General features: G+C 32.2%; 1 protein-coding gene across 10 annotated transcripts in view; it reads left to right on the top strand.

Moving 5' to 3' along the window:
* LOC106867842 (YTH domain-containing protein 1) overlaps positions 1–18833 on the top strand; it is a 64680-nt gene that overhangs the window by 41680 nt on the left and 4167 nt on the right. For 8 of the 10 annotated variants that reach the window (XM_052971157.1, XM_052971155.1, XM_052971152.1 and 5 more), the window contains 6 exons: positions 10744–10817; positions 13855–13891; positions 14072–14117; positions 16449–16517; positions 18087–18161; positions 18296–18463. In XM_052971157.1, the coding sequence (XP_052827117.1) occupies positions 10744–10817; positions 13855–13891; positions 14072–14117; positions 16449–16517; positions 18087–18161; positions 18296–18463 (469 nt within the window). The remainder of the gene's footprint in view (positions 1–10743; positions 10818–13854; positions 13892–14071; positions 14118–16448; positions 16518–18086; positions 18162–18295; positions 18464–18833) is intronic. The other 2 variants (XM_052971150.1, XM_052971151.1) reach the window with 2 other exon arrangements.

Below are 18833 nucleotides of genomic sequence, written 5' to 3'. Positions count from 1 at the left end.
AGTTCATATATGGGTTGAGCTATGTATGAAAAGTGTACACACTAATCTGTAAGGGCAGTAATGCAAGATATTGTATACCCTAATATCCGATGGCCTTGTTATGTGAAATGGGTCTACATGAGTAGATGCTACACTGTAACATTAAATGTGGTGTCATATTCTGGTACTTTGTCTCTTGAAACAATCTATAGTTATTGAATTTCTGACAACTGTAAATACATTGCTTACAAGTATTCAACAATGACCTGTTTATGATTTACTGTATAATTCCTTGAGCATTACTATCTAGGAAACGTAGCTCCTACAATACGTATCAAAGGTGGGTTTCAGTTGGTGATTTAATTCCTAAATTATGTTGAGATGAAAACTTATCTTATTTTGATACAAACAATAGGATACCATTGACTTTACTCATCTTGATAGTTATGAAACACAAGTTTCTCATACACCCCGTTCTTGTTGTCCAGTTATGCCACTCTCTCATTAGAGACATGATCTTTTACCATCTATGTGATAAACTTGCACTCCATCAGTTACGAAGACAAGCATTCCAGTTGATCTGATCAATGAACCAGCCTACTTGTGAAATTAACATGCAAGTGGCTGAGCACTCCTCAGATATGCATACACCCTTAATGTGGTTCTCATGGAGATTCAGTGTGACACAGAATTTGAATTACAGGTACAATTCAATTTTTGCCAACAGAGTGCACTGGAGCAACATGAAATAAAGTATCTTGCTCAAGGACACAACATGCCGCTGGGAATCACTCATGACTTTGCAATCGTAAACCAAATACTCTGCCCACTATGTCACATGGCTGTCATGTGATATTACTCAATTCGATTGCAGAAGTAGTTCTGAAATAGAAATTTGGTGTCTTGTTAAACCAACCTAGCTGCTTTTACCACTAAAATAAAATACGATCTTAAAAGGTGTTTTTATTCTAGTGAACTATATATTAGGCTGCCTATGGTTGTCTTTATTACTGGAACAAGCAAAGCAGTTTATTATATATTTGTGATGGTATTGAAAAATACAGTGATCAACTAAATGGTGAAATTCTTGTTATAATTCTCTTTTATACCCTCAAACTAGTGGAGAATTTTGGAATTAAGAACCAAGATTTTCAGTTAGTATGTGTGCCTGGAGAGACTGAGTATTTAATAAATTCAATCTCATAAATAGGTATTAGTGTGTAATTGAAAGTGAATTTTGGAAAACTGTTAGATTTAGTGAAATGAAGATGATCAGAATATGAAATTAGTTTAATTAGGCTGTGTATAGTCAGGTTTGTACTCCACTGGTTCATTATTTAAGAAAAACTAATGATGGTCTGTTTTGGCAAAAATAGGTCATAAAATTGTTTTTATATTGTAAGAATATTTTACAAGGTTTATTTTAATATAAATTGGTTGTAGATAATTGACCTAAACTTTGAGTGTTTGGAATAGTTATGTTTTTCTGTTTATAGTTCCATAAAATCTCACAAATAAAAGTATTCTGAAGATAAATTACTCAGATGTCATTCACCCCAAAACAATAGTTAGTGTTAACATTTAATGCAAGAAGCATCAAATAGTTAACTAGTGTTATAAACAACTATTAGCTAAGAGCTGTTGTTTTAATCATTTCTGCAAGTGCAGTAAACAACTCTGAGAATGTTTGAGTCCTATTCTGACCTCATCAGCAAAACTTAGATTTTACTGTACTTCCTGAAATAGTGATGGGAAGAATTGCTATGTGGATAACATTGTGCATGGGTTGTCCTAGAAAAGTAGAATTGTTTAGAAAATAAAATATTCGGAGGCTGTCCAAAAGAAAAGCAGCACTTGATTTGATGCAAACATATTTAAAATGTAAGGAATATCAAAAATTTTAAATGAGAAATAATTATTTAGCATGGGGTAGAAAGCAGTAGTAGTCAGTGACTAATAAATATGATGCAGATTGAATTTGGGTAGTTTATGTTCTGAATAAGTTTTCTTCTTTATTTCTCATCACCTAATTATTTTTTGTTAACATATTTAATACATTGGATATTAAAAAGTTAACACTACTTTGAACATACTCAAGATTTTGATTTGTGATGTAGAAATAAATGGGATTTAACTATTATATCTGCCATCTAATTAATTATTCTTTCTTGATTCTGGAGAGTGTAGAAATAATAATTAGAATGAGTTTTTTGGGCTTGGAAGCAGATGTGGTATAAATGAATAACTTTTTTGTTTGCATGAACTCTCCTGTCCTCTATTGCTGGAGGTGTGTTTTGGCTTTAAATGAAAGCATGATAAATAGATTTGTTTTGCAAGATTCTTGATGTGAAAATGTGCATTGAAACAGCTATTGTTATATTTGGGGATGGTAAAAGATAGGCGCAGGAGTGGCTGTGTGGTAAGTAACTTGCTTACCAACCACATGGTTCCGGGTTCAGTCCCACTGTGTGGCACCTTGGGCTAGTGTCTTCTACTATAGCCTCGGGCCGACCAAAGCCTTGTGAGTGGATTTGGTAGACAGAAACTGAAAGAAGCCCGTCGTGTATGTGTTTACGTCCCCGTAACTTAGCGGTTTGGCAAAAAGAGACTGATAGAATAAGTACTAGGCTTCCAAAGAATAAGTCCTGGGGTTGATTTTCTCGACTAAAGGTGGTGCTCCAGCATGGCCGCAGTCAAATGACTGAAACAAGTAAAAGAGTATCCCCAAGTATAACAAATATACTTTTGATATTATAGAGTATATGCTTCCTGTGCTAGCATCACATAAAAAGCACCTATACTAGTACCATGTAGAGAGGACCCATGCTGGTGCCCATGTAAAAAAAAAAAAAAGCACCCAGTATACTCTGTAAAGTGGTTGGCATAAAAAAGGGCATCCAGGTGTAGGAACCATACCAAAACAGATGACTGGGGCCTAGTGCAGCCCTCCAGCTTACCAGCTCCTACCATTCAGCCCATGCCAGCGTGGAAAATGAACATTTGATGATGATGATGCATCATGAAACATGTTCAACAATTGTTAAGTCAATCTGTCAGTATTTAGATAGGGAATGTGAAGTTATGTTTTTTATCTAGTTTCAATCTCAAGTTGAAATTTATTTAGCCTTCTCTCCCTCCTCAATATTTTTAATACTACTCCCACACCAAAGTCATTATTATTATTATTATTATTATTATAGTGTTTTCCATAGTTATAGATGCATCAGCGTGAATAAGTTGAGTGAGTTGACCAAGTAAATTTTTTAAAAAGTTTCAATATAATGAAAAGAGTCTACAATTACATCTCTGAAGTAAATCATCATTGGACACTGAACCTTTCAGGCAAGATGACAAAGGACCGAGATACCTGGTGCCTGACTGTACTCAAGGAGACCTGTACCCCACAGCTTCTGGTTGTGTTAAGCACTCATGACAGTTCCTCATAAAAGTGCCCATGTGGCAACACGTATAAGCACCCATGCAGCGACATGTAAAAGCACTTCTGTGGCATCATCTAAAAGCATCTGAGTGGTGCCACATAAAAGCACTCGTGTGGAGCCATGCAGAAGTACTCATACAGTGCTACATAAAAGCATCTAACACACTCTGTAAGGAGTTAGGAAGGGCACCTAGCTGTAGAAACCATGCCAAATCAGACTGGAGTCTGATGCAGCCATTCCTCCCAGCTCCTCAGCTCTGGTCACACTGTCCAACCCATGCCAGCATGGACAACAGATGTTAAATGATGATGGTGAAAGTGTATGTAGAACAGTGAAATGTGTGAATGTACAATGACATTGCAGTTTTCCCTATTTGACTAACACATTAATTGTAAAAGCTGAAAATGTTTTATTTTTTATAGATTATATAACATGGCTGCAAATTTGTTTTGCAACCATGTGATTTCAGGTTCAGTCCCATTCAAGTGTTTTCTGCTATAGTCTCAGGTTAACAATGTTTTGTGGTTGAAATTTGCTATGTGGAAACTGTATGGAAGCCCATCATGTGTGTGCGTATTTCCTTGTATCTTTTGCATTGATACCACTTGGGTACCAGTGACATTAGTTTTTGTCCTGCAGCTCAGCAATTCAATATGTGAATTCCAGTGGAATGAAGTACCTTAAGTGAAAACAGGTAAGGGTTGGTACCACAAAGAGCATCCATCTGTAGAATATTATAAGTCTTGTCTAAATCATACTTGCATGGAAAAAGCAGACAAAAAGTAATGATGATGATGGGTATTAAAATGTGTATCAATAGAAGGATTTTTTATACACTCAGTTTCAATATAGAAGGTTATTTAAAAATTTTAGCGAAACTTTTTTATATGATATAAAATGATTTACTACCTAATAGATTTAAACAGTTTGCCAGTTTCATGCTTAATGTGATACAGACCTCCTGTTGAAGTGTCATTACTATGAGATATATCATTTTGAGTAAGCTTCATATTGTGGGGAAAAAAGACCTTCTCTAGTACTGGTGCATTGATAAATGCATTTGGCCTTCTTGTTCACAACAGTTGACAATTGGAAGATCATCTGGTCAAGAAAACCAAAGCCAAAATCTCATGAAATACCAACTACTTGAAAATAGTATCAAATGGTGGTGATATGTATGGAGGTATAGAAAGCTGCTGCATTGCAGGAACATCATGCCAACATAGAAAATAAAAATGTTAAAAACAATATGTATGATGACAATTAGATCAGATTAATTCTTTATTATTTAGATTTTAGTGTATTATTGAAATTTATATTAAATTTTGTTTGAATATTATATGATTTTGTGTGAGTTGCTGTTTTCCAAAGTTATAAGTTTAACATAGACACATCAGCGTGAATAAGTTGATTGAGTTGACTAAGTATTTTTTATAATAATTACAGTAACCACTTTTCACTTTTATTTAATGTGATTACTTTAGTGGGATTTATCATCTCATACAAAAAATGGATCCATTTTCTTATTTTTGAAATTTTAGATCAACCAATGTGATTTACATAAACAGGGAATAAATAGTTCAATACACAAACCTACTTTCTTGGGAACTTTCAGTCTAAAAAAAAAAATACAATTTTATTCTTCAATTTTCTTAAATTATTAGCATTTATCCTTTCTATCTCCCAACATTATCTTTCTTTGTTTTTTAAATGGTAATGATAAAACTAAGAAAAGCCTACAACCTACATACTCAGCTCAATTCCTACAAGTGCAAAAAGCTTCTAGGTCTTGCATATTAGAGATGAAATTGGTGTTAGGAGATCAAAATTAGTGAATACTGATTGGAATGGTGTGCCAAAAATGTCAGTTAATACAGGAACACACACACATACAAGCACACTTAATGATACAACTTGTCAAACATTTTAAACTAAAATCTAAATATTTGCATGATCATGTAATTGAAACCTTTCTTCAGATGCTTTAAAATTTTAAACAATTGAGACTTTAAGCTAGTGGTTCACAACCTTTTTTATTTTGTGGCCCATTGGAGATCAAACATTTCTAGTGATATTCACATGGAAAGGTTTATTTATTTTGTTTTAAAGTTCATATTAGAAAAATATTATCTTTTTTTATTAATTATATTTGTGTGTAACAAGATCATGAAAAACACAGTTATCAAGACAGATATTAAAGTATGGATTTTCTAAAGCCTTTAATTTTATTTTAAAAAATCTGGGGTGCATTTAGCTATCTTTTGCAATGCACTAGTGTGCTGCACTGCACCATTTGAAAACATCTGTTTGAAGCTAATATAGCTTCAAATTTTTCACTTGTATTAGATACAAAACTATTGTAATGTTGAATTTAAGGTATTTTTAAAAACACAGTTTTTATTTTTTTTTATTGACATTGTTTTGAATATATTTCTATAATGATCTCTGATTCACCTGAAACATTACTCCCAAGCTCTATCCCTGTCTTTTCAAGATCCCTGTTTACAAATGTATGCGAAACAAACTTCTGAATTTTTAAGCTTACGCCATTAATCTTAATAGCATATAAAATGGTCATATCCTTCCCAAATATTCTACCTGTTTTATGTTCAAGCCTGCCAGACCCAGCCTCTTGTTCCTACATCATTCTAAAAATTTCAAAATCAAGAAGATACAAAATAAATCATGCTTAATTCAAAACATTATGAATAATAAGCATTGCATTTGACAGTAATCTGAATGTTGAAGGATTAAAGTTTCCATTATGTTACCCTTTTCTCTCCAACGATATCCCAGTACAACTGTGTCCCTGTGGGCTTCAGGCAACAACCATTATTTAATGTGAAAAATTTCTTTCCTTTCCCAACTTCAGTTTCTCTCCAGTCTCTCTATTTCTCCTTTTCTTTCTCTATCTCATTCTTTTTATTTTCCTCGTTTCTCTTTCTTCCTTTTCTTTTTCATTCTACAAACCCACCCTAAATATCTGACAATCAAATGTAAGAGAGTCAAAGAAAACAATGTCCCATCTTTCAGGACTATTGGATAAAAGGAAAAGTGATTTGTTGTAGTGTCAGGTTTGTTTGTAGTCTATGTATATAATTCAGACTTTAATGTTAAACCTGAACTTCATCAATTGAAAGAAAACAAAATGCATTGACTATGATATCTGGTGAGGTGTGGTGTGTGAATCATTTCTATCATCATCCATACTCTTCACTGTATTACCTAATATATCTGGACCCAATTGAATTATTGGTAAAATATAGTGTTAATAAACATATGCACTGTCTAAATGAATGATCCGTTCTAGCACAAAATATATTTCATGGTTTAATATTTGTATTGGAAATAATGTATTTGAGTGTTTTAAATTGTTTGTTTTATGCTTTAAAAAATGGGAGTTCAAAAGTGCTGCTTACTCGATACAGGTTTGTCATATGTAAGGTAAACTAGATTGCATACTTGGACCAAGGTTTTGTTCAGTCAGCTTTATTGTTGACAATAGTTAAGGGATGAAGAATGATTTTCTTTTCAATTTGTTGATGAGTGGGAGTCAATTTTAAAGCTGCTTGCGTGAAATCTCTAGTTCCAAATAAATAACCTGTTTAACTTACATGTTGCAAGGTAAAGTCTGGAATCCAAGGAAACTTTTCACACTTTATAGCAATTATACTCATTAACATTTCACAGAATCTCTCTTTATCCTGTTTAATATTATTGCTTCAGATTTTGTAGTGGAAATACTTTTACTCTTTCTCTTTCTCTTTTTCAAAAATTTGTTTAGCTTTTAATAAACTATTTAAAGTGTGATGTAGTGTTTGCTAACCCTATTGACAAAGACTCTCGATGAGCTTAAGCTACAACTTCAGTTCAATTGCTAGTAAAGCAATTTTATTTTACTATTTCTTTGTACTGATTATTTCCTGTTATAGTCAATAAACAGGACTAGGAATTAATAGAATCTTCTAGACTAACTTGCTTCATCTGATACAGACACTACATAAAACTATTAGTGCTGACTGAAAGGCCAACCTATTGAAAGTCATGGGTAAACTTGTTTATTTCCCATAGTTTTTAAAACTGGAAGTCAGAGTATCAATGGATCTTTGTTTCACATTATCAATTCAAAATAATTCCCTAATTACAGCTGAATTAGTTTATGGAGGCCCACACCCAGTGTTGTTGAAGCCCCTGTCTGTTCTAACTAATCTATTGAACTTGGTGCCACATTGTTTTAAACCATAGTTATATTGTCAATTGAATTAGCAATCATGAAGGTAGAGGAGATGGTGTTGGAATTCATTTGAGCAAAGATCATAAGTCAAGAGTTGATCTTCCTAATGGACTACTGGCTACAGTAGGTGTTACAAATCTTATATTTTATCAGATTCTTTAGTTATTTTGTTGCTATCTTCTGGCTATTGAGTTATATCAAATTATTATTAAGGCACCCAAGAAAGAAAAAAAGAAATGCTTAGCGACATTTCTTCCAGTTTTACATTGAATTAAAATTCTGCTGAGGTCGACTTTACTACCTCATCCTTTCAGGGTCAATAAATTAAGTACCAGTGAAGCACTGGGGTCAATGTAATCAACTAGTCCCTTCCCCCAAAATTTCAGGCTTTGTGGCTTTAATAGAAAGAATTATTTTTATTATTAAGGTGGTGAGCTGGCAGAATTGTTAGCACACCAGGCAAAATATTTAACAGTATTTTGTCCATCTTTACATTCTGAGTTCAAATTCCACTGAGGTCAACTTTGCCTTTCATCCTTTTAGGGGTTGATGGAATAAGTACCAGTTACGTACTAGGATCAGTGTAATCAACTAGTCCCATCCCCCAAAATTTCAGGCCTTGTGCCAATAGTAGAAAGGATTATTATTATTATTATAACTGTATAGTTTTGCTATTCATATTTGGTAATAGTCTCTTTATTTGTGCTATCACATAATCTAAAAACTGATTCTTTGTATTTTTTGCACCATATGACAATATCGTCATTGTTTTACATCTGTTTTCCCATGATGACATGGTTTGGACAGGCTTGAACAGCTTCTCACCACTCATTGCTGTTCTCATCTGACACAAGAAAAAAAAGAAAATTCCAATCTCTGTTGCTTTAAATGGCATAGTTTTTATGGCTGGTTATCCTTCACAGTTGGTGATGATGATGAACTGATAGAAGCTATGATAATCTTAAATTTCTTCATCAAACCTATAGTTTCATGTTTTAATGAAATATTGTCGTTGAAATTAATAGAATATTAATAATGGTGTTAAAGTCAGAGAATGTAAACATTTTGGACTGCTCGTCTTGGGTCATGTTGTCTCTTTTTTATATACTTTGTTCTGCACACCTAAGATTACTTAAATGTCAGGTATGCATAGCAAATTTATTACCTATGACAGATTGGACTCTTAGCCAAGAAAAGATTTCTTTTTCACATGCTTCTTGCTATTGACACTGGAGCAAAAGTATTCGCTTAAGTTCCCTGATTCTGCTGCTACTATTACAAGTGAAATGACTGAATAAGATGTCAGACAGTTATTGACTTGTGGATTTTAAATTCAATATAATTGCGGGTTTGTCTGTGAGCAAGACGGTGCCCACTGACTTAGGAATACCAAATTTTCTGGCATACAAGTTGATGTAGTATATAGTGTAAACATGTGTAAAAAATTCAAACATTGTCACTATCTTTCCAAATCCTGTTAAATTTCATACGGTATGTTTGGTCTTTCAAAGTCACCTTGGTATATAAGTTGACCTGTCCTCTTGTTCTGAAAAATTTCACTTGTATGCTGGAAAATATGATAAACAGATTCACTGCTTTTCTGGAAAATTTAGCTCCTGTGTTTTCTCTCCAAAGTAAGATTTATCTTCCATTTGCTTACTGCTATAAAAGCTGAAGTTAAGCACTATCTTTTGGGACTTAAGTAATTTATTAAAGGATTGGATCAAATACTTTGTAGTATTTAGTAACGAGTTTTTACGTTCTAAGTCCAAATCCTGCTGATGTTGAATTTGTTTTGCATCCTTTCTGGGTGATAAAATAGGTACCACTCAAGTACTTGGGTCAAATAAATCTGAGAGTATAGCCAAATAAGTTGGCTATACTCCTGTGATCATTGTTTCGGTCTTGTGCCTCTGTTAGACACTATTATTATTAAGATATTTAATTATCTAAGTGGTTACTCAAAGAAAGTATTAGCTTTTGTGCCAAGTTGTTTTGTAGAAATAAGAAATAAAATATAATTGTATAAATAACATATACATGTATGGTAACAACAGTATTGGAATGTCTACAATTTTTCTCATGTCAATGCAAGTGGAGTGGCTGTGTGTTAGGAAACTTACTTCCCAACTACATGTTTCCAGGTTCAGTCCCACTGCATGGCCTCTTGGGCAAGCGTCTTCTACTATAACCTTGGGCTGACCGAAGCCTTGTGAGTGGATTTTTGGTAGATGGAAACTGAAAGAAGCCTGTCATATATATATATGTGTGTGTGTGTGTGTGTGTGTATGTATTGTGTCTGTTTGTGTCCCCCCGCCACCGCTTGGCAACCAATGTTGGTGTGTTTATGTCCCTGTAACTTAGCGGTTCAGCAAAAGAGACCGATAGAATAAGTACTAGGCTTACAAAGAATAAATCCTGGGTTTGATTTGTTCAATTAAAAAGGCGTGCTCCAGCATGGCTGCAATCAAATGACTGAAACAAGTAAAAGGATATGATTGGTTTATGATTTAGTATAATTTAGAACACTGAAAATACAAAATGTGTTATTTTATATTAAAGAATTTTAAGTATTCCAGTATAAAATTTATTTTAGAGCTTTTATATAACAAGCCCTTAGTGTGGTAAGCTCTTTTTTTAAAAAAATCTTTTTAATTATTGTGAAACATTTTAAGTAGTTAGAATTGATAACAAGTTTTAAAAAAAAAACATTCTGGTTTAAGCTTCTAATCCATCAAAATAAAATAAAATGTATCTAATAAGTATTTTATTTCCGATATTGTATAATTTTGAAGCCAATTTTTAGTACCTTTTATAAATGCCAAAAATATAAATTAGTAAGATTCGCTGAAATAGCAATTGAGACCATTTTATTTCAATCTACTTCCTTGGAATCCTGTTCTGATGCCACTTGAAATGATGTTTATATTTGGTGCTCTTCTTTTTATATTTTGTTTTGAGGGCTGTTTTATTTTATTTTTTTTCCTTTTAGTAAATGTCTATTTGCCAAATAAGTGTTGCATGCTGCAGTTACTATCAACATTGTTTTATTGTTCCCCCTTTTTTTTTATGCTCTACTTCATGTTGCAGGCGTAGAAGACACAGAGAGGAGTTTGAATCGCCAAGAGTAAAGAGATCTCGTATGGACTATGACAATAGGAATAGTAAGTATGAGTAGGACATTTTATTCAATTGGGTTTATATAACTTAATTTGGAAATGTTCATTATTGGTCTTATTCACAATTTTACTCGTTTAAAAGCATAAATATAAATAATAAGGCATTCTTTTTCCTTACACCTTTTATAAATGCAAGACTGAAACTGTACCTGTGTCTCTATCATACTTTAATCTCCCATTACCTCGCATAGAGTCACTTCCTTCAATACCTACACCCTCTCAGTTGTGGGGTTTTTTCTTGCAATTTATATAGTCACCTCACTGGTACCAGTACCTTATAAAAAGCACTCAGTCCACTCTGCAAACTGGTTGGTGTTAGGAAGGGCAAACTGTACCAAAGCAAACATTGGAGCTTGGCAGGGTCTTCTGGTTTGCCAACCTATGTCAACCCATCCATCCTACGCTCACATTGAAAAAAGATGATGATACATAATAATAATAATCCAAACTTATGCACACCTGTCCCTGGTCTCTTATGCTACATTTGTGCCTGCTTGCATTACCCCTCCTTTGTGCCAACCTAACGCACAGCACTGTTATACATTTCTCCGTTAGTATGTCTGCATGTAGTGGGATTGATGTTTTATAGCTGAATATATTAACATGAACCAATAAGCAAGACATTTATGTGGTCACTTGACCTGCTAGAAATAAGTCAGATCTTCAACCCACATCCTACTTCTTTTATATATATATATATATGTGTGTGTGTGTATATAAGAATATAGTCTTAGATATACATAAAATTATGATGATAAAAGCTGGAATGTCTTTGATCCATAGACTTGCTTGAACCTTGTTGAGTTGTGACTAAACAACAATTATAGTAATTCAATATACACCAACAGCTTCATTTTATTATTATTATTTTTTTTTCATTCCATAACTGTTCTAAATGTTGTTCACATCACTTACTGTTGCATGTTAGGATAATGAATTTATAATCAAATTTTATATTTTTCTCCTTTGAAAGATCATGTTAGTGAATGGGGAATTGTTACATTGTCTTTCCATACTTGTTTCAAATCAGTGTAAGATTACTTAGCTAGTTTACAGATAAGATATATTCGAAGCAGACACTTAGTTGTGTAATTACTAAGGGATGCAAATTGAATGTTTATATACTCCCTGTTTACCTCATCCCCCACTTTTGTAATGTTTTGACATCTACACATGGTTTTCTTTACTGGCATGATATACTTCTCAAGTCACACAAAAACTTACCTGTACAAATTATCAGGTTTGATCCTATTTTGCAGCTCTTCATCTACTTATCAACATTAAGTAAAATTACGTAGATGGAAACTGTGAAACCCATTGGATTAAGTGTACCAGCTCTTGTTAGTAAATTGAATTTGTCACCTAGTTTAACACGATCATCATCAAACCCTTAGTGGACCCTGTTGCAAGTATTTGAACCAGGTCCCTAGTTTCAAGGTTAATCAGTGAGTGATGGTTTCTTCCTCTCTTTTCTCTGAACAGTTTTGGAGACTCTACAAAATATCATTGGTATTGCCGTGCCTCCTGAGTAAGCCATTAGGAAAAGAATTTTATTTCAAAATAAAACTTTACACATGACTGAATAATAATGACATACCCTTTTTTTTTTTCATCACATGTTGTTTGGTATCATGAAAGGAACTCAACCACAAAATGTTCTATCAAACAATATATCTATCAAAATGTGTTAAATTCTAGTGTTCAGTTTCCTTAAAAAATTTGTTTTCTTTTAAAACCCACCATTTCTGGGTGATGAAAGTTGTATTTTAACTGATTTGTACCAACAAAGCATTTGGTCAACTACCTCTGGATATGGAAAGCACTCTCACTTAAATGTATTATTAAAATTTAATCCTTTAACACTCATAGTACTCTGTCAAATGTAATACTTGTTTATTCCCATTCTTTTCATTTAACTATACATTATCTTGTACCTTTGAGATTTTGATGATGTAAATTGTATACTCTTACAATGTCATTTTAGAGTAGGTGTGGGAGAGGTCAGACCTAATCAGTTTGAACATAAATCAGGTGGAATATTTGGGCTGAATATGACCTGTTTAAAGGCTAAAGGCTTAAAAGAAAGGGCAGTCAAAATCATTAGAGCATTGGAAAAGATGCTTTGCAGTATATGTTCTGAGTTCAAATCCCACCATGCTTAATGGCCTTTCATTTATTCAGGATCAATAAAGTACTAGTCAATTACTGGATTTGGTTTAATCAATAAACTTCTGACCTTATGTTTTAAATATTTTATAACGGACATGAATGATATTATGTATTTTGTGGATAGGATACAACTATGTGTTATTAGTTTGGAGGGATGCCTCATTGGCAGTGATGGAATATGCTTAATTGTTGTTTAGTCTTTGGTCAGGACTGAGACTAAACAACAATTAAGCATATTCCATCACTGCCAATGAGGGATCCCTCCAAACTGAGAACATAGGACTGCTGACTGGTTTTGTTGAGAAGGAAAGATGTTCCAGTCATGACCACATACACTCCTTCTCTTGAACACAGATGTAATTTGAGTAAGATTTGATTGACTATTATGTTTAACAAAAGTTTGATTGGCTGGTGGTTTTTAAATCTAAATACACAATGCAATCAATCCATAACTTAAATTGTTTGACTTGTTGACTATCACACTTGATTTTAAAAAGTCTTCTCTACAAAGATGTGGGTATTCTGTCTGGTGTTTGTGTGTGTGTGTGTGTGTGTGTAATGGTAGTTGAGTACATTTATGTTAATATGTCTGGAAGAAACAATCATAATTCTGAAAGCATTAGGATTTAACCCTTTAGCATTTAAAGTGGTCATATTTGACCCAAATAGTCTACTTGTTTTGTGTTCAAACTGGCCAGATCCAGCCTCTCACACCTACACTATAATGTCATTCTAAAAATAAACAATCATACCATCAAAATCTTGAAACTACAAGATAAAGCATGATTAATTACAAAACAATGTGAATAAATTAGCATTACATTTGACTGAGATCTATAATTTCTTTTTCCAGATTTAGATGCATATTACAAGGAAAGGCGGCCTGATAGGTAAGTACTTTGCTTTGGAAATATTTTAAACCTAATTTCAATCACTGCAGTAAAGAAATGCTTATCTCTGTAACCTTTTTTATGAAACTGGTTACATTGTACCACATTCATAAAGTATAATATTAGATTTCAATGTTGTTGTCGTGTTACGTGATGTGTGTATGTTTGTGCATTTTCTAGGCCACCTCGTTATGGCGGAGTTCGCCGAGAAACATTCTTAAATGGAGTAAGTATACATTAACTCTCATTTTTATTGAAATGTCAGAATTAAAAAAAAAAAGACAAAAGAAGAGATAGCTAAATTTATCATTTTATTAATGTAACAGATGTATTATTTGCTAATTTCCTTTTATTGCTTATTCCGTATTGTATTTTTTTTCTAACTTTCTAATTGGAAGAACAGTTCAGTAAACATAGATCATGTTCCAATGACACAAACATTAACAACAATAATGTTGAATGACAAACTATTTGTGATTTGAAATGTTTGTGTAACTTATTCTTTTCAATGAAGCACCATAACAGCTATCTATGTGGAATTTTGTTCAGTTATGACATTATATATTTAAAAAAAAAACCAAATCGCTGAATCTAGTCTGGAAAAAGCATGTTAATCTGTTGCTTGTTGATTGGCTTCCTTCATCACTTCATTTCTTTATTTTACTATATCTTAATTATTAGATTCTTAGCTTCTTAGATAATGTCATTTTCTTTTTTATACTTAGAAATAGTTGCCTTGTTACTCATTAGGTAATCTTGTGCAGAGAAGCTGTTTTCATATGTAACCGTTTTACCAAACCTAATTCTGAATTAATTTTATTAGTCTTAGAATATATTAAAAATATTGAAACTAGGCAACTGAGTTGATATAAATAAGTTTATTACACATACTCGAATGTTACTTAGCCTTAGGTTCACCTCGGTGGGGTAGTTATGATCAAACAACCATCTCTTATGTATCAGTGTCTTTTTTCTTTTTTTTTGAGTATGCTAGCATGGAAAAACATGCTAAATGATGATGATATTGGTGTATTTGAGAGAAATTAGCTGCTATTTTTAACTGGTCAATCAACTGCATAGAGACTTGCTCATTAACTCAATGATGTTTTTGTCAAAATGGATCTTCCCATCTTTTTTTTTTTTTTTTTTTTTTTTTTTTTTTTTTTTTTTTTTTTTTGCCATGGGGAATTAGAAGAAATAGAGCTTCTTTTTACTTAGAATATCTTCAAATCTACCCAGTTATTAAGACTTGGCTTGGTTTTGAAAATCTTTCTTCACTGATATTTTTTGTAAGCAATGTTTACTAATAGGCTTAGAAAAAAATATTAACTAAAGAAAACATTTCTGTTGAAATGCTTACGTTCTGAGTTCAAACTCCACCGAGGTCGACTTAGCCTTTCATCCTTTCAGGGTCGATTAAATAAGTACCAGTTACACACTGGTGTCGGTGTAATCGACTTATACAGACAAACAAGGACAGAATTTGTCTGTCCTTGTTTGTCCCCTGTATGTTTAGCCCACTGTGGGCAATAAAGAAATAAATGTAAGATAGTTTCTGATATATAATTCAGTTATATCCTTTCAATTCTAAACAATGTTTCTTATACATTTATAACTACAACTATTATTGTTGTGCAAATAGTACACCTGATAGAGAAGTGGACTAAATGTTTTTTGCTTCATAATTTCGAATTCATATCCCCCACAATTGTCTGTCAGTAATAAAAGTACATATAGGAACATATATAATGTGATTAATTTTATTAGCTATTCCCTCCTATAAAATATACATGGCCAAGAAAACACTCAGTAGTAGTAATATCAGTGAATTTTCAGTTGAACTTTTTGTCTCTTAGCTTCGCAATATCTTTCTTTGTCATATTTCTAAACCTGAGAAATATTTTTTTTTAAAAATCAAAATGCAATTATAGAAACTATCTACTTTTAATTTTTTATACGGTCATGTTGCACTGTTCATATACCTGCTGTTATATTAAAATCTCTAATTATTTTGATAGTTGACAACGTATTAAGTTTCAATGTGTTTAGGTTGTCTTTTACACAGAAAGATAGATGTGTGGGGAGCAAGATTAAATAGCATGTGTTAATGTGTTTCTTTGAAATGAATTTGTATATGTGCATGCATGTACATGATATGTATATGCATGTGCATGCACCACATACTTGCATAAAGAAAATTCAATGTTGAAATGTTACAATGTTCAGTGTAATATTTATTATATGGTAAAGCTGTTAAATCACAATTATTTACCTCTAAACAAATGTTTATGGAACTGCTCTTAGAGAAATAGAAATTCCCAGCATTTTGTTGATTTTTTTTTTTTTAAACAAAAATTTTTTTAAACCTTAAAAATTTTTGTGAAAAATTAAAAAAAAAAAATATTGTGGCCTTGAAATTTTTCCTCATCCAAAACTTTTGTCTAGTGTTTCTTCTGCTCTTCATTTTTCTGCTGTACACAATTCCCACCCCTGGCCCATTCTCCAATATCTCTGGCATATTGCTAAATATTATCGATTTTGTTTTTGGCTCGCCCAGCAGTGGAACAGTGTGGCGAGCTCATGGACTTATCCAGCAGCAGGGGTACGGCCATTAGTCCGTCCATCTGTACGTACACCATTCTTTTCACTGTGATAACAGTTAACTATATTAACATTGATATCTTATATTTTATATTGATTTTTAAAGATTTTATTTATTTATATATTTATTTTTTGGAAAAGAGAAAAAAGAAAATCAGTTAATTACTTTAAAGATTTAAAAAAAAAACATCAAATATTTAACAAAAGCATAAAGACTTCATATTTTCTAGTTAACACATTATCGTTTTAATGTACTCTCCTTGACTTGTTGTTTTCTACCTTTCTTCTGCTAGAAACTACATAAGCCGCCACTTTGTCAAGTTCCCATTTATAACATCTTCTGTTAAATGTTTTCTCACTGCTTACATCTTGGTTCTCTTTTCTACAATTTTTTTCTTTTATATCACAACAAATACTTTTGGTAGCTAGACTTAAAATTTAGATTCTATTTCTCTTTTCTCTAGCTTTTAGCCTTGTTTTTATTTACTTTAACTTTGTTATTCTGTATGTTGATAATTAAAAGAAAACGTTTTATTACCGTGTGGCTCAGTCACTCTGTGACTTGCTCACCCTGTAACTCAAAGTGCAGTGTTAAAAAAAAAAAAAACTAAAACTTATAAAATATTTACTTTTAGTGTTTCTGTGTAGTTATTTCATGATAGCTTCATAAGTTGAAACAGAAAGTTTCATTCTCTCTTCATTTGTCATATTTCTTATAGACTTTAGTTTAGAATTTTCCATTATAAATATTCAAGCATTTCCATAATATATAAGCACATGCATATATATATATATATACACACACACATTTACACATACATACTGCTTTTTTTTTTTTTTTTTTTTTTTTTTTTTTGTTATGCATTTCACCTCCAGTAGAAGCAAATTTGCTATTTACACTTTTGGTGTCCACACATGTAACTAACCCCCTCATTCTGTAACCTTGATTATTATTTTTATTGGTTTACCTTATTTTTAATTAAAACAATGGCTAGATAGTCCGCTGAACATTGCAAAAGTTTCATTGGTTTGCCTACCACTGTTATGATATATTGCAGAGTAGAGTAACATTGATACTTAAAATTAATTTTAAATTAATTATATAAATCTAATCTTAAAAAAATAATGATGGTGTTTTCTCATTCTAGTGGAATATTTATTTATAGCTAATTGATATTAGAGATACATCAGCAGTTACAATTTTTCATTGCATTAATTATGCATTTATTTTATCATCAGTTGTATAACTAATCTTGTATCTTATAAGACTATATTATATATTCAACTCATGGCTAGTTAACACTTCCTGAACTAAATTATCTTTGTGTCCTCTAGCTAATTTCACTGAGTAATTTTTATAAGCAGACAGTCACTGTCTACTTATTTCATTTTCCAGATTTAGGTTTTGATAAATTCATCAGATTATTTTCAATTAGTATCTAGTACTTTCATTTCTAGCATTTAATTTTTTTTAAAGTAAACTTTAAAATATCCATATATTAAAATTAATCATTAAATGAAGTAAATTATTACTGGTTATTATTCTGTCATCCACAGTAAAATAGTTTTTTTTCTTCTTTTTTCTGTTTTCTAGTCATATAGTGACTACATGCGAGAGTTCCAACATGTAAGACCCCCACCGCCACCTATGTCACCTTATGGCCCACCAGTAAGTCAATTTAATTTATAGTTTTCACCTTTTGACAATTTCGTGGACTTAATTTTTGTTACAAAAAGAAAAAAATCTATATAATCCCCAGACTAACATTATTAATGCTGTTCCAATTATCTTCATTGTTTTAGCCTCCTGCATATGGACATCATATGGATCCAATGGTCACCTATACTGGTCATTATGATAACCGGCCGAGAAATTACATGACTCCTCCTGAGTATGGCCCAGCTTCGATTTCCAATCCCAGGCGCACAGATAAACGTTCAGCGAGTGCTGTTTGGGCAGAGAAACGTTCAGTAAGTCAAGTAGTCATCAGGTTTTATTATTCTTTTTTTATTCATATATTTAATCTTCATTTACTTCAACTGAATGCTACATCTTTTGGTGTCCTATGTTAGTGGCAACCACATGTTTTACTGTTTTATGTAGCACTTCTACTGGCTGCTACATATTTTATCTGTTTTATACCAGTCACTCTGATTTGCATGTTATCTAGCTGATAACTATATTTTACTGGTCACTATGTAAATGTGAAGACACTAGTTACTAGATGCTTTAGTTTTATATATATTATATGACTATTGGTTGCATGTCTTTATGTATTATTATGCAGATGGCTATATATGTATGTATATATATATATATATATATATATATATATATATA

Source organism: Octopus bimaculoides, chromosome 10 (genome assembly GCF_001194135.2).
Source record: "Octopus bimaculoides isolate UCB-OBI-ISO-001 chromosome 10, ASM119413v2, whole genome shotgun sequence".
NCBI lineage: Eukaryota > Metazoa > Mollusca > Cephalopoda > Octopoda > Octopodidae > Octopus > Octopus bimaculoides.
The sequence above is the reverse complement of the archived record's forward strand: the minus strand, read 5'-3'. Positions and strand labels throughout refer to the sequence as shown.